General features: G+C 40.6%; 1 protein-coding gene across 2 annotated transcripts in view; it reads right to left on the bottom strand.

Moving 5' to 3' along the window:
• Positions 1 to 13,455, bottom strand: part of LOC143029835 (E3 ubiquitin-protein ligase TRIM9-like) — a 47,201-nt gene that overhangs the window by 24,185 nt on the left and 9,561 nt on the right. The window contains exons 2-4 of one of the 2 annotated variants that reach the window (XM_076192919.1): positions 5,682 to 5,777; positions 4,303 to 4,419; positions 3,295 to 3,411 (exon numbers count right to left, since the gene is read on the bottom strand). In XM_076192919.1, coding sequence (XP_076049034.1) covers positions 3,295 to 3,411; positions 4,303 to 4,419; positions 5,682 to 5,777 — 330 coding nt within the window. The remainder of the gene's footprint in view (positions 1 to 3,294; positions 3,412 to 4,302; positions 4,420 to 5,681; positions 5,778 to 13,455) is intronic. The other variant, XM_076192920.1, reaches the window with a different exon arrangement.

Below are 13,455 nucleotides of genomic sequence, written 5' to 3'. Positions count from 1 at the left end.
CAGCAGTATTCTATTAAAACATCTACAATAACATACCCCCATTACCCCTTCCAAAACATCTCAAAATTCTCCATCAACACTCCTACCCCATCTTACATCTGCTCTTTTCCTTGTTGCCATCTACCTTACACTTTGCTTCTCTTCTCTCTTTTTTTTTTTACAACCAATCTTCACAAGCTTGCTCCTTCTCTTCCATCACTGCCTTTACATTTTCATCCCACCATCTGCTGCCTCTCCTCTTCCCTCCCATCCTCCTCATCACACATACCTTCTTTGTGCATTTTCTTCTTTCCCTGACACACTATCCCTCACCACCTTCCACATTTCTCCCAGCATTTTCCCTCATGCCTTGACTTTTCCAAGAGGGCAAATACAGAATGGAGAATCCCTAATCCCCCTCACTCCATGCCATCTAGTTGTCTATTACAATGCACAAGAATGCAGTGGCAGAATTCTTTCCCCAACCACAAGGGGACCTGGAAGAGGTAGTCATACATACATATACCAAGGCTTTTTCCCCCTTCCAAGGGAGGTAGCCAAAAAGGGAAAGGCATAAAAACACTCCCACCCATTTCATCCCTAAATACCCTCCACACCCCTCCCACCCTTCCTCTCATCTGAGCACCTCCTGGATGACGGGTCATCCCTGCACCCTGCCCACCGCCCTGGGTCAGAAGCAGTGTCGCAAGACACAGCACATCCACAGCAAGGCCGCTTCATTCAATCGGCGACCCCCCCTCTCCATCCCCCTTTGCATATAAGGCGAGGACGGGGAGAAATCCCTTCGGGCTGCGTCAAAATTTACTCACACATACTACCCCACCCCCACCCCCCTGCCCATTTCTCCTCATGCAGTCACAACATCATCCATATACAACCATTCTCCACTCACCTCTGTCTTCCGTCCTCTCCCTTCCTTCCTCAACAGACATTCCCCTCTTCCCCAAAGCCCCCTTCACCCCATCCATCCACCTCATCCTAGGACGTCCCCTCATGTTCACTCCCTCCACATAGCAGTGGTAAAGGACGGGTTAAAGGAATAGTATATAAGAGGCCAGCAGAAGTACAAAAGTATCATTCCTTTACAAACAGGCTTTAAACTCTAACTTAAACAAATATGCGGCTTAGGTACATAGATGCAGTATAGAAAAGAAATTGAAATACACAAAAATAAATAAATAAATAAATAAAATACATACATACAAATATAAAGGGCTTTTCCCTCTTACAGGGAAGTAGCCAAAGTTGAAAGACATAAATAAAAAATAAATATATAAATAAATCAATCAATGAATATAAAGGAGATGGCAGATAAGGCTGATGAAGAGTATTGGAATGGTTTGGACACATGAAAAGAATGAATGAAGAAAGATTAGTAAAAATTGGTGTGGAAGGTAGAGGTGGATAGAGTGAACTTGAGGGATGTACACCTAAGTCTCTTGATCCAACACTCGCCAACCACCACTTGGGCAGATGTTTGGCCCCAGAATAATAAACCCAGTTCAGGCACTGGCCCAGGACATAAATCACCACCAATTACCAAGATGGGTTTATGTCCTGGGCCCAAACATCCATACAAGTGGCAGTTGATGAGTGTTGGATTAAGACACCTACATATATGGGGTGAGAGGGGCTTTCTAAGAAGGGAGTGTCTGTTGAACAAGGAAGGAGAAGGCAGGAGATAGGGGTGAGTGGAGAATGTCTGTGTATAGATGATACTGTGATGCAAGGAAAGGGGGGGGAGTAGGGAGTGGTTGTATGTGAATGATATTTTGACACAGCCCAAGGGGATTTCTTCATCTTCTCTATTTTCTGCATGAGGAGATAGAGAGGAGAGGGGGGTGTCACCAATTAAGGGAAGCGGCCTTGCTGTGGATGTACTTTGTCTTGCTGCATTGCTTCTGACCCAGGGCAAAGGGCAGGAGACAGGGATAACCCTTCATCCAAGAGAAGCTAAGATGAGGGGGAAGAAAGGGTGGTGGATGAGAGTGGAATGGGTGGGAGTAGGTCCATGCCTTTTGACTTTGTTACCTCCTTTAAATGGGGGAAAAAAGCCCTTGGTATATACACCCACTCCTCGTTTAACGACCTACTCGGTTAACGACAACTCGGAGTAACGACGGGCTTTATGACAGACCAATATTCGTTTAACGTAAATCTCCCGAAGTTACGACGTCGTGTACGATAATTAAGTTGGCTGAGGCAAATTTGTATGATGTTATAAATGAACTTGTACGGTGGATATTAGCTGTGAGGTAAATTGTTCTGAAGCTTAGGTCTACATTACCATCCTGCAAGCTGGAAAAACTACCTGGGGTACAATATATACCGGTAGTGGTAAATTTTTAGTTTCGACCAAGGGCGTAATATAGCAATAGAAAATTAATTATTAATTTTGTAAATTATAATGTATCAATGTAATATGCAATTTTGTGAGCGGAAATAAAAAAAAAGGTGCTAAAACAAATTTCGTAAGTAACGAAGTCATGTCGGATGAATGGTACACCATGTTTATGATAGATGCCGATGTCGAGGAAATGAAAGGATGATAAATTCGCCTAACCTAAACTAAACTAACCTAACCTGTGTTTGATAAATCATTACCTGCAAATTAAATGTCATCCAGCTCGTCCTCGTTGTCGTCGTCGTGAGAGACGTTGGCAGACCACAAGGTGGCATCCCGATCCTATGCTACCGACTTCGTTCATTAGCATATTTTCTTGAAGCATGGTATTTTTTACTTTCATTTCCGCCCACAAAATTGCATATTACGTTGATACATTTTAATTTACAAAATTAATAATTAATTTTCTATTGCTATATTGCGCTCATGGTCGAAACTAAATAAATACCCCGGTATTCAATATGGAATGTCAGCATACGCGGATTTGGTCATATACGGTAATTTCAGGAACATAACCACCGTAAATAAACAGTAAATAAAGCTTTAATGTACTGTATAAAAGAGGGAAATACACGAAAATAAAGATACATGTATTGCTGGACATTGTACATACAGTACATGTACGTATATGTATACACTTTCGCTTAACGACCAATTCGGTTAATGACGGCGCGCTGGTCCCAATTGTCGTCGTTAAACGAGGAGTGGTTGTACATAGAATAAAACAAAATAAAGAAACATATATCTCAGTCTTTACCAAGATCTGCAATTGCTTATGTATAATCAAAACAATAAAATAGAGAAAACAGGGTAATTACTTTCTAATGATAATAGTACCTATGAAAAATGAAAATTCACATGAACAATACAATACAATAAAAGTAGTTTACCTCCATAAATGAAGCAGGGTCTGACTCCTTAAGAGCTTCAATACAGAACTGGATGGTAGCAGTTGTTGCCTGAAGAGTGTGTGTGTATTCGTTCACCTGGTCACGCAAAACTCGTAACTGTAAGAGAAAAACATAAAACTGGGTATGAGCTGAGCATAATAAAAAAATAACAGGGGAACACAGTTCAGTATCCAAGGACAATACATATGTATACTTAATGTCCCTTTCCACCTTATAAGAAAGGGGGAAAGGGGGGGGGGCAGGCAAGGCATGCGCCCACACTTTGCCTACTCAACATCTATTTGTTGCTCCCTTTTTTCTTATTTCTGTGAATAAAGAGCCATCTATGTCCCCCACACAGTGCCAAGGTCAGAAACAATGCAGCAAGGCACAGCACCTCCACAGCTTCATCTCTTTATTTCTCACTCTATCCATTCTTGTAACACCCGTCATACTTCTTAAATACTCCATCTCATACACATTTAAACTCCTTTCTACCTCCCTTAAATTACAAGTCTCTGCCCGATACAGTGTTATGGGCACATTCATCCCTTCATAGGCTTCCTTTGTGTTTATTTCCAGACACTTATTTCTCATAACACTCCCCCCCCCAAGATTTTTACTTGCTTACCTTACTTTATTATTTACCTCCACACTTCCTTTGTTCTCTGCAACATGTGACTCTAAATGCCTAAGATTCTTCAGTTCCTCCAGTCTCCCTCCTATTAGAGTTACCTCTGGCAAACTGCCACCCTGTTCCCTTATACATCTCATCACCTTATTTTTGCCTACATTTACTGTCAGATTTCTACTTTCACATATCCTCCCAAACTCTGCCACTCGCTACTTTTAACTCTCTTCTGAGTTTGCCACAAGTACAATGTCATTTACAAACAATGACTGCCTCACCTGAGTGTGTGAGAGAGAGAGAGAGAGAATTATATGCCTTATTAAAAAAATAAATAAGGACCACATTACTTTGTCCACCGTGCTATCAAATCAACAAACCTTGGCATCTCGTTGATGGCGAACCCAGTTTATTAGGTCAGACCGTCTTTGCTGAAGCACCTCTACTAGAGAGTCCACCTGTGCAGTAATGGAAGCCTCCAGCTCACAGCAATTACCCTGAAGATGCATACACCAAAAAACACCAAATAATAAAAATATTTACAATATTACTTCAATTCTTTCAAGCAGAATGGATGGTGTCTCTGATCATTATCAACCATTATACCAGTATAAATGTATACAAACAGTAAAACATAAGTAATGAGAAACAGTCTGCAGCCTTTCTGTATCACTCAATAATTGTATTCAACACAGTAGCTGAAGATTGGATTGTCTATATCATAGTTATGATCTTTGAAATGACTCAAAATGCTGATTTATTCAAGAGTATGGGATAACTAAGCTAATATTTCCTAACCTCAGCAACTGTCTTGTACTGAAATACAGGGTGTGCCTTAAAAACCTTCCATGAAAATGGAAACCCAACTCTGTAGTTTCAATAGCAAGAAGATCAAGTTTCCAGGACACTTGCTCTCCTTACCCAGTGTCATTGGATGGCCTCCACAATCACCTAATTTTACCCTCTATAATTATTTTCTCTGGTATTACCTGAAGGCTAAGGTCTAAAAACATCAACCAACAACTGAACTGAATGATGCAATAAAAAAAATATACTACTGAAAATACCAGCAAACGGAAAACTTATAAAAAACTGAGTTTGGTACAACAGTGTATTGCACATAGAAGCCCCTATTCGGAGGACATAATTTTGTTTTCAAAATTACTTCAATGTTAATATATATATATATCATTAATAGTAATTAACTTTGTTTTTGTCACCTGTAAAATGTGAGAGGTTTTTCTGCCACCCTATATATAACTGAAGGATAGCAGCAACATTACAAAAGGCCCCAGGTAGCTAAATAGTAGTGTTCCTAATTTATATTCAAGTGACATGATTTCAAAACCCTACATAAAAATAAAACTGGGTGCTGGTAGCAAGGATCTGTGTGTAATGACTATGTCTATTTGCTCACCATCAGGTTAGTATGATGCCTTATTCAGATAATACAAACACAAGGTCAGTCTAAGTCTAATACCTTCCTACCACATGCACACTTTATCCATACACCAAAAATCACCTATATCCACCTAAGCATGTGTGGCAGATGAGATCATGAGAACACATCTCCAACACTAAGGTTTCCCATATGAATCCCCAAAATAGGGGCCATCCAAAGTACAGACAGGTTGCAATTAACACCACTATTACATACAAATATCAATTATCAACTGGTAATCAAATGTAAAAATAAGTAGTTCATAACTAACAACATTAAGAATATCCAACAGTATATCAATAAATGTCAAAAACTCACATGTACATCATCTCCAAGCGTTTTGAGGGTGTGAATGAAGTCTGTGGCTGCTCGTGCTTTTTCTGATAACTGTTGTAATGATTGTGACAATTCAGTCTGTGAACAAAGAAAAAGAAAAATATCCATTCAAACTAAATATTCATATATTTGAAGAAAAAAAAATAATAATAATAAAATAATATATATATATATATATATATATATATATAATATATATATATATATACACACACACACACACATTATTCTCCTGTATACAGAATATACCAAGTACAATATAATCTTTATGGTATCTATGTATTAAAATGCATCTTCCTCCTTATAAGGAAGGTAGCCAGCCAATGCATGAACCCCCCTCCCCACCACCACCACCATTTTCTCTCTCATCTTAGCTACTTTTAGATGAAAGACCATCCCTGCTCCCCCACCCACTCCCCAGATCATAAACAATGCAGCAAGACATAGAACATCCACAGCAGGGCCTGACAGCCAAAGCTGGTCTACCCCCACTGCTTCATTTACATGGTGACCCTTCCTCTCATTCCCTTGATGGTAACTATACTCTTAACGTAAAGTGATCAAATTTTTCACATAATGACCAACAATTTTTTAAATACAAGGGGTCCATGTAGAACACATATCCACTAACCAATCCCTTCAATTACTACCATTTTTCCTTGAACTAATATAACAAAAATAATTTTGGACACTAGAAATGGTATAGACTGAGCTAACAATCATGTATCACAACAATTATTTCCATAGGGCTGCCAGGTAAAGTGAATTTTCCTCCAAATTTCTATAGACACACACACTTACACTCAGCACTACAGGTATTAGTATACTATCTACATACATACATACATACATATACCAAGGCTTTTTCCCCCTTCCAAGGGAGGTAGCCAAAAAAGGAAAGGCATAAAAACACTCCCACCCATTTCATCCCTAAATACACTCCACACCCCTCCCACCCTTCCTCTCATCTGAGCACCTCCTGGATGACGGGTCATCCCTGCACCCTGCCCACCGCCCTGGGTCAGAAGCAGTGACGCAAGACACAGTACATCCACAGCAAGGCCGCTTCATTTAATCGGCGACCCCCCCCTCTCCGTCCCCCTTTGCATATAAGGCGAGGACGGGGAGAAATCCCTTCGGGCTGCGTCAAAATTTACTCACACATACTACCCCACCCCCCACCCCATTCCTCCTCATGCAGTCACAACATCATCCATATACAACCATTCTCCACTCACCTCTGTCTTCCGTCCTCTCCCTTCCTTGCTCAACAGACATTCCCCTCTTCCCCAAAGCCCCCTTCACCCCATCCATCCACCTCATCCTAGGACGTCCCCTCATGTTCACTCCCTCCACATCTGCCTTCCATACCTCTTTTACTCATTCTTTCCATGTGTCCAAACCATCCTAATATTCTTTCATCAACCCTATCTCCCAAATCCATTTTCACCCCTGTTCTCCTCCTCACCTCCTCATTTCTCACTCTATCTAGCCTAGTAACCCCCACCATACTTCTCAGACACCTCATCTCAAACACATTCAAACTCCTTCTCTCTTCTTCTCTTATGCTCCACGTTTCTGCCCCATACAGTGCTGTTGGCACAATCACTCCTTCATACAGTCTCCTCTGAGCATCCATTCCCAAATGTCTATTTCTCATTACACTCTTTAAACCACCAAGGCATTTACTCGCTTCTCTCAATCTACATTCTACCTCCACCTTCACTCCACCTTTTCCTGCTACACTTGCACCCAAGTATCTAAAACTATCCACTTCCTCCAGTCGCTCTCCCTTAATGTTCACTTCCAGTCTACTGCCACTTTCACCCCTTGTACATCTCATCACCTTACTTTTACCCACATTTATCTTTAGCTTTCTTCTATCACATACTCTCCCAAACTCTGCCACCAGCTTCCTCAATCCCTCCTCTGACCCTGCCACAAGCGCAGTGTCGTCCGCAAACAACAGCTGGCTCACCTCCCACTTTTCTCCATTTTCTTTAACCATCTCCAATCCCTGACTCACTACCCTAGCATTCACCTCTCGCACCACCCCATCCATGTATAAGTTGAACAGCCAGGGCGACATAACACATCCTTGACGAAGTCCCACCTTTACTTCAAACCACTCACTCTCTCCATTTCTAATCCTAACACATGCTCTACTACTCACATAAAAACTCTTGACAGCTCCCAAAAGCTTTCCTCCTATCCCATAAATCTGCATAACCTCCCACAGTGCCTTTCTGTCTACCCTATCATAAGCCTTTTCCAGATCCATAAAAGCCCAAAAAACATCCTTCCCCTTTCCTATAGCTTTCTCACATATCTGTCTTACCACAAAGATCTGATCTACACAACCTCTACCCGTCCTAAATCCACACTGTTCCTCACCAATTACTCCTTCTGTTCCTCTCCTAATCCTCTCAATTAAGATTCTCCCATAAGCCTTCCCTACTACACTCAACAGGCTAATCCCTCTGAAATTACTACATTCACACTTGTCCCCTTTTCCCTTGTAAAGAGGAACTATACAGGCACTACTCCAGTCCTCCGGTACTCTACCCTCTCTCCAGCAAACATTAATTAACCTCACCAACCAGTCCACCATCACTGAACCTCCCTTTTTCAGACATTCTGCATGACATCCATCCAGACCAGGTGCCTTACCTGCTTTCATCATCTTTACAACTGCCTTCACCTCATCCTTCCTTATTTCTCTTCCATTTTCCTCACTCATCACTCTCATTTTCTTCGTATTTCCCACTGCAGCTATCTTTCCTTCCCTATCCTCCTTCACATTCAGCAACTCCCTAAAATATTCTGCCCATCTTCCCCTCACTGCCATCTCTTCCATTTTCAACTCTCCATCTGTACCTTTTACCTTTTCTTCCCTACTTGATTCGCCTCCTCTTCCTCTCTTAATTTCTTTCCAAAACATCTTTTTATTACTTTCAAAATTTTCTGTCATACTCCTACCCCATTTCACATCTGCTCTCCTCTTTGCCTCCTTTACCTTTTGCTTTACTTCTCTTTTCTTTTCTTTGTACGTCTCATATGACTCCCCGTCCTCTTTTGTAACCAATCTGTGAATGCTCGCTTCTTCTCTTCTACAACCTTCTTTGTTTCCTCATCCCACCATTCACTACCTTTTCTTCTATTTCCCCCTGTCCTTCTTGTTCCACACACCATCCTTGCACACTTTAAGACTCCCTCCTTGAACCATCCCCATTCCTCCTCCACGCCCATCTCTGCTCTATCCTTTACTCCCTCCCACTCCTCCTTCAGCTTCTTTTCGTACTCCTTCTCCTTTTCCTTTTTATTCAAGGAGTTCACTCTAAGAACCTCCCTACCTTTTGTCCCTTTCCTCCTTCTCCATCTATCCTCCACTCTCAGCTTACCTTCCACCAAAAAATGATCTGATATTCCCCCACCCTCTCCCCTTAGCACATGTACATCCTTAACTCTTCCTATCATAATCCTATTTACCACTACATAATCCATTAGCGCTCTATCTACCACCCTTCCCTCCACCACCCTCTCCCATGTGTACTTATGCTTGACTTTCTTCCGAAACACTGTATTTGCTATCATCAACTCTCTTTCTAGACACATTTCCACCATCAACTCTCCACTACGATTCTTTCCTGGAACTCCACACTTCCCAACCACTCCATCGATTGGACCATTTCCCACTAGCATTAAGGTCTCCCAGTACTATTACATTGACATTTCTTCCTAAACCCTCTATGCACTCATTTAAATCTATCTACTACCTCAATAATTTGTGCCTCAATAACTTAAATTTCTAACTCATAGAGGCTAATGAGGGAAAAGGCAATTCATAAAAATGTTCAATAACTTGCAAAAAACACACAATAAGGAGCATGAAGTTATACACTAGAAGCCATATGAATACGAACTGATAAACACTACCATTAATTTATGAAAGCACAAGATAAAGTCAGTCACAGACATAGATACCACATGCTGCTAGTGTATTTTTTTTTTGTTACATTCAGTTGACTGCACTTGTGTGATTTAATTACATGAACAGAGTTCAGGGCTCTTGCAAATAACTGTATACCCATAATTTCTAGGCAATGTTCTATGGGGAGGATTTTAGTTTCTGTGTGTTGATGTTCTATTGAGGATGTTTTGGGGCACCCTATCATCATTCTCAATGCTTTAGTTTGTATCATTTTGTCAGTATGTTTATATTCCTGATTGTTGGGAATCATACAGTGGGAGTGTAGTGAAGTGTGATTCTGAAGAACAGTGTTGTAGACTGTGATTAGTTTCCTTCTTCAAATCCATGTATTCATGTGTGTGATAAAAAAAAGGGAAATTTGCACAGGAGCGAACCAACTGATGGAGGGGGGGGGGTCCCCCCCTTCCATGGTAGTGAGCTTTTGCATCTTTTAGCTTCAAATAGTGCAATCTGGTGCATATTGTTCAGGGGCAGTACTCTTTCTTTCTACCCTTTCTGCAGTCTTAAAAAAGGGATGGATTCCATAGATATTATTCTGACCAGCCAGCAAGAAAGTATCCTTAACCCAGACAGCGTCAGCCCAATGCATAGCTCGGATAAGTGCAGGCATCGGCCAATTTTCGATTTTTCATTTTTTGCTCATATTTTTCTTAACCTCTTCCATATGATGATGCACTGGTGTCATGAAGCACAAGTGGGTATACAAGAATGCCAGCATCAGCATCTTGATTATATTTATTTTGTAGTTGTAGCTGAGTGACCCCTGAATTCTGTGAACTGGCTTGATCATATTTTCTATGTTTATTATTATTCAGAGTGAAAGAGAGTGAGTCATACAGCAGTAACTTTATATTTCATAATGCGAGTAGTGCGATGCATCATCAATTCATCATACATTAGGCATCCGATGCTGCGCGCGAGAATTTGACTCATATTGAAGACGTTATGATAACATAAAATGAAGGTATAGCATGAATAAGGTACTCATAGTTGAATATATCTTGCAACAGGGAGATACAGGTTTACAGTAAGCAAGTTGATAGGGTAAGGTGGTAAATTTAGCATATTCTTTTCCTCTCATTCATGTTCTACATGCATATTATGAAAGATATAAGCCACACCCATAATCATTATGCATATATATACCATCTTACTGGATTTATATACTTTGTGAATGTCATGTAACAAAAAAAAATTAATAATAATAGATAAATAAATAAATAAATAAAAATAAATCAATAATAGTTGATGAGAAAAAGTGTTAAAACTGCCGAAATTTTACCCAAAATGTGAAAACAATGTGTCACCAGTTCTCCCCCAGCACTACAGTGTTACAATGTTACAAAAGAGTGTGAAGGAGAGCTCTAAGTCAACCCAAGTCAGCAAAAACATGTAGTGCACAGCAAGATATTTTTAACATCAAAATTCCACATAACTGGATTCCCAAAGGCTCCATCCACAGCATACAATTGTCATGTTTTGTGGTGATGTATGGAAACCACACAGCTCACCCAAGCCAATTTGTTTGAAAGCAGCAGCCATGGCAACTATCATGGCACTAAATTAACGTCATTGATGCTCAAGCTAACTGAATGTTGAGGCATTAAATTAACACCGCTGATGCTGTATGAATTGAACATGCAAAATTTCACAGAAACATGGAAATTTTACATGCCTATAAAAAGCATCCAGACATGATGCTTCTAGTAAGGTGGGCTTGCAACCCATCCCAATCAAATCCACCAAGGCCTCTACAGAGGCACCCAGGGTAGTGCAAATGAACCACAAATATGTCAAGTCAGGCTTAATGTGAATTTCTAGCAAGCTCTTCATGGTGTGAGTGTCTAGAAAATTCTTTCCCTCTAACAGGATGCTCAATTACCCTTTCATGGGCACAGTTCAGGACCCTTAGAATATAGTGGCTCTCTCTGAGGTGAGGAGAATGGGCAGCATAGAGGATTAGTAGTGAGTATCACACCTACTCTTGGTTGGGCCATAACAACCGGACCTACCCCAGGGAGGTGGCAACTGACATATCTAGCTAACCACAATCTACTGTTATAGAAGTAACTCTTTATGAATGTACGGTGGTGATATTTAGGCACACCATGAGCCTCATTTCTTACTGCAGTATATCCTCCCATTGAGCCACATGAACATAAAGTGAATAAGTTCTAAGTCAAACTTTGCTCTAGCCAACCAGTGCCCACCAAAGGACACATTTGTTGTCTTGGGTGATTTCAATGCAGTCACAGGTACCAACAGAGCTGGATACAAAGGATGTGCTCATTCCCATGGCTTTGGAACCAGAAATACAAACAGAATAGGGTAACTGTAAGGAAAGATGAGCTATTTGAGAAAGTGGTGTTGTGCAAGACAAATGCAGGTCTCCTGTAGCTGTGGTGATGGTGTACATGATGACAGGTCTATGTAAGTTGGTTCCTAATGGCACCTGTGAATGTGGACAATCTAAACAGCATCAGCACTAATACTATAATAAGCATTGCATCGTACTTGATGCAGTTTTTATATAGTAACTTGGTACTTCTCTGGTGATTGTTGATATACATGAATAGTACCTAGAGAGATTTGTGGCAGTTGGAGATACCAGGTAAATGACTGTGATGGTGGAGGTAAATAATAAAGCTATAAATAATGGAGATACAAACAACAATGAAAGAAATGACAGCTGTTAAGGCACCTGGGTTTAGATGATGATTGTCATGTGGAGTGTCTGATGAAGGAAGTACTTAAAGAGGAACAACTGGTGAGATCATTTAATATTTGCCTATGGGAAGGAAGTGCACCAATGGACGGGAGGAACACCTGATATATCATCCATCTAAACTTTCAAACTTTATACTCAACTCATAGTGTTGCTGGCCCCATCAGGGTACCTCAGTACAAACACAGTACTGTGGCATCACTCAGCCCAAGGATTCCCATCTTTTGGATCTGCAGGGACACTGTACACTACAAACATGGGTTCATGACCCATGACAGGGTAGGATGGGCACTGACTTCTAACGGATTCATCTGCCCTTTGGACAGTCTTATTTTTTACCAATCAAGATTTCAAACATACCTTCGTAAGTTGCAGGAAACTGGTAGGGATAACCAGTTTAGCCACTGAAAACCTGACCAGGTGACAGGTAGTACTGGGTCATGTAAGACAAGTAGGACAATAATGCTTCACCTAACTCATATATTAGGTGTTCATTTATTTCTTGGTGCTCCTTCACCCTTACACATAGCCATAACTTCTTTTCTTTCACCCCCTGATTTATACCGTCACTTGTTCCATCTCCCATTTCCCCTTACCTTTCACCTTTGTTTCACTCATAAACAGTATGTCTAGCCTCCCTCTTTCTTTTTATATAGTGTTATATCCATACTTATACTATTGATTCTCAGGATTAAGTACCCTTTGGTAGCTGGCCAGACCACCAAAGTGTTATCCTTTTAACTCATCATTCATGCCTTTCTGGTAATGAATTAGTTTTTGGGAAACAAGGTTACTAGCTCTCAATAGTGCCTATGCCCCCTAGTATGTCTCTTAACCCATTGACTGTGGGTGACATCATACAATGTCCAAGTGTACCACCACCGGTATCATCATATAATGCAACAGCAAAGAAAAAATCATGTACGTTTATGAGAAGTTCAAAAGCACATGTAAACTGCGAGTAAAACCATAAGGTACTGGTGGTAAAGCAGAATTATCCCGCAATGTGCTGTTATGAAAATAAAATCCAGTGAAATACT

Source organism: Oratosquilla oratoria, chromosome 11 (genome assembly GCF_046742065.1).
Source record: "Oratosquilla oratoria isolate Oo_2021 chromosome 11, ASM4674206v1, whole genome shotgun sequence".
NCBI lineage: Eukaryota > Metazoa > Arthropoda > Malacostraca > Stomatopoda > Squillidae > Oratosquilla > Oratosquilla oratoria.
Note: the sequence above shows the minus strand (reverse complement) of the source record. Positions and strands in the feature narration are given on the sequence as shown.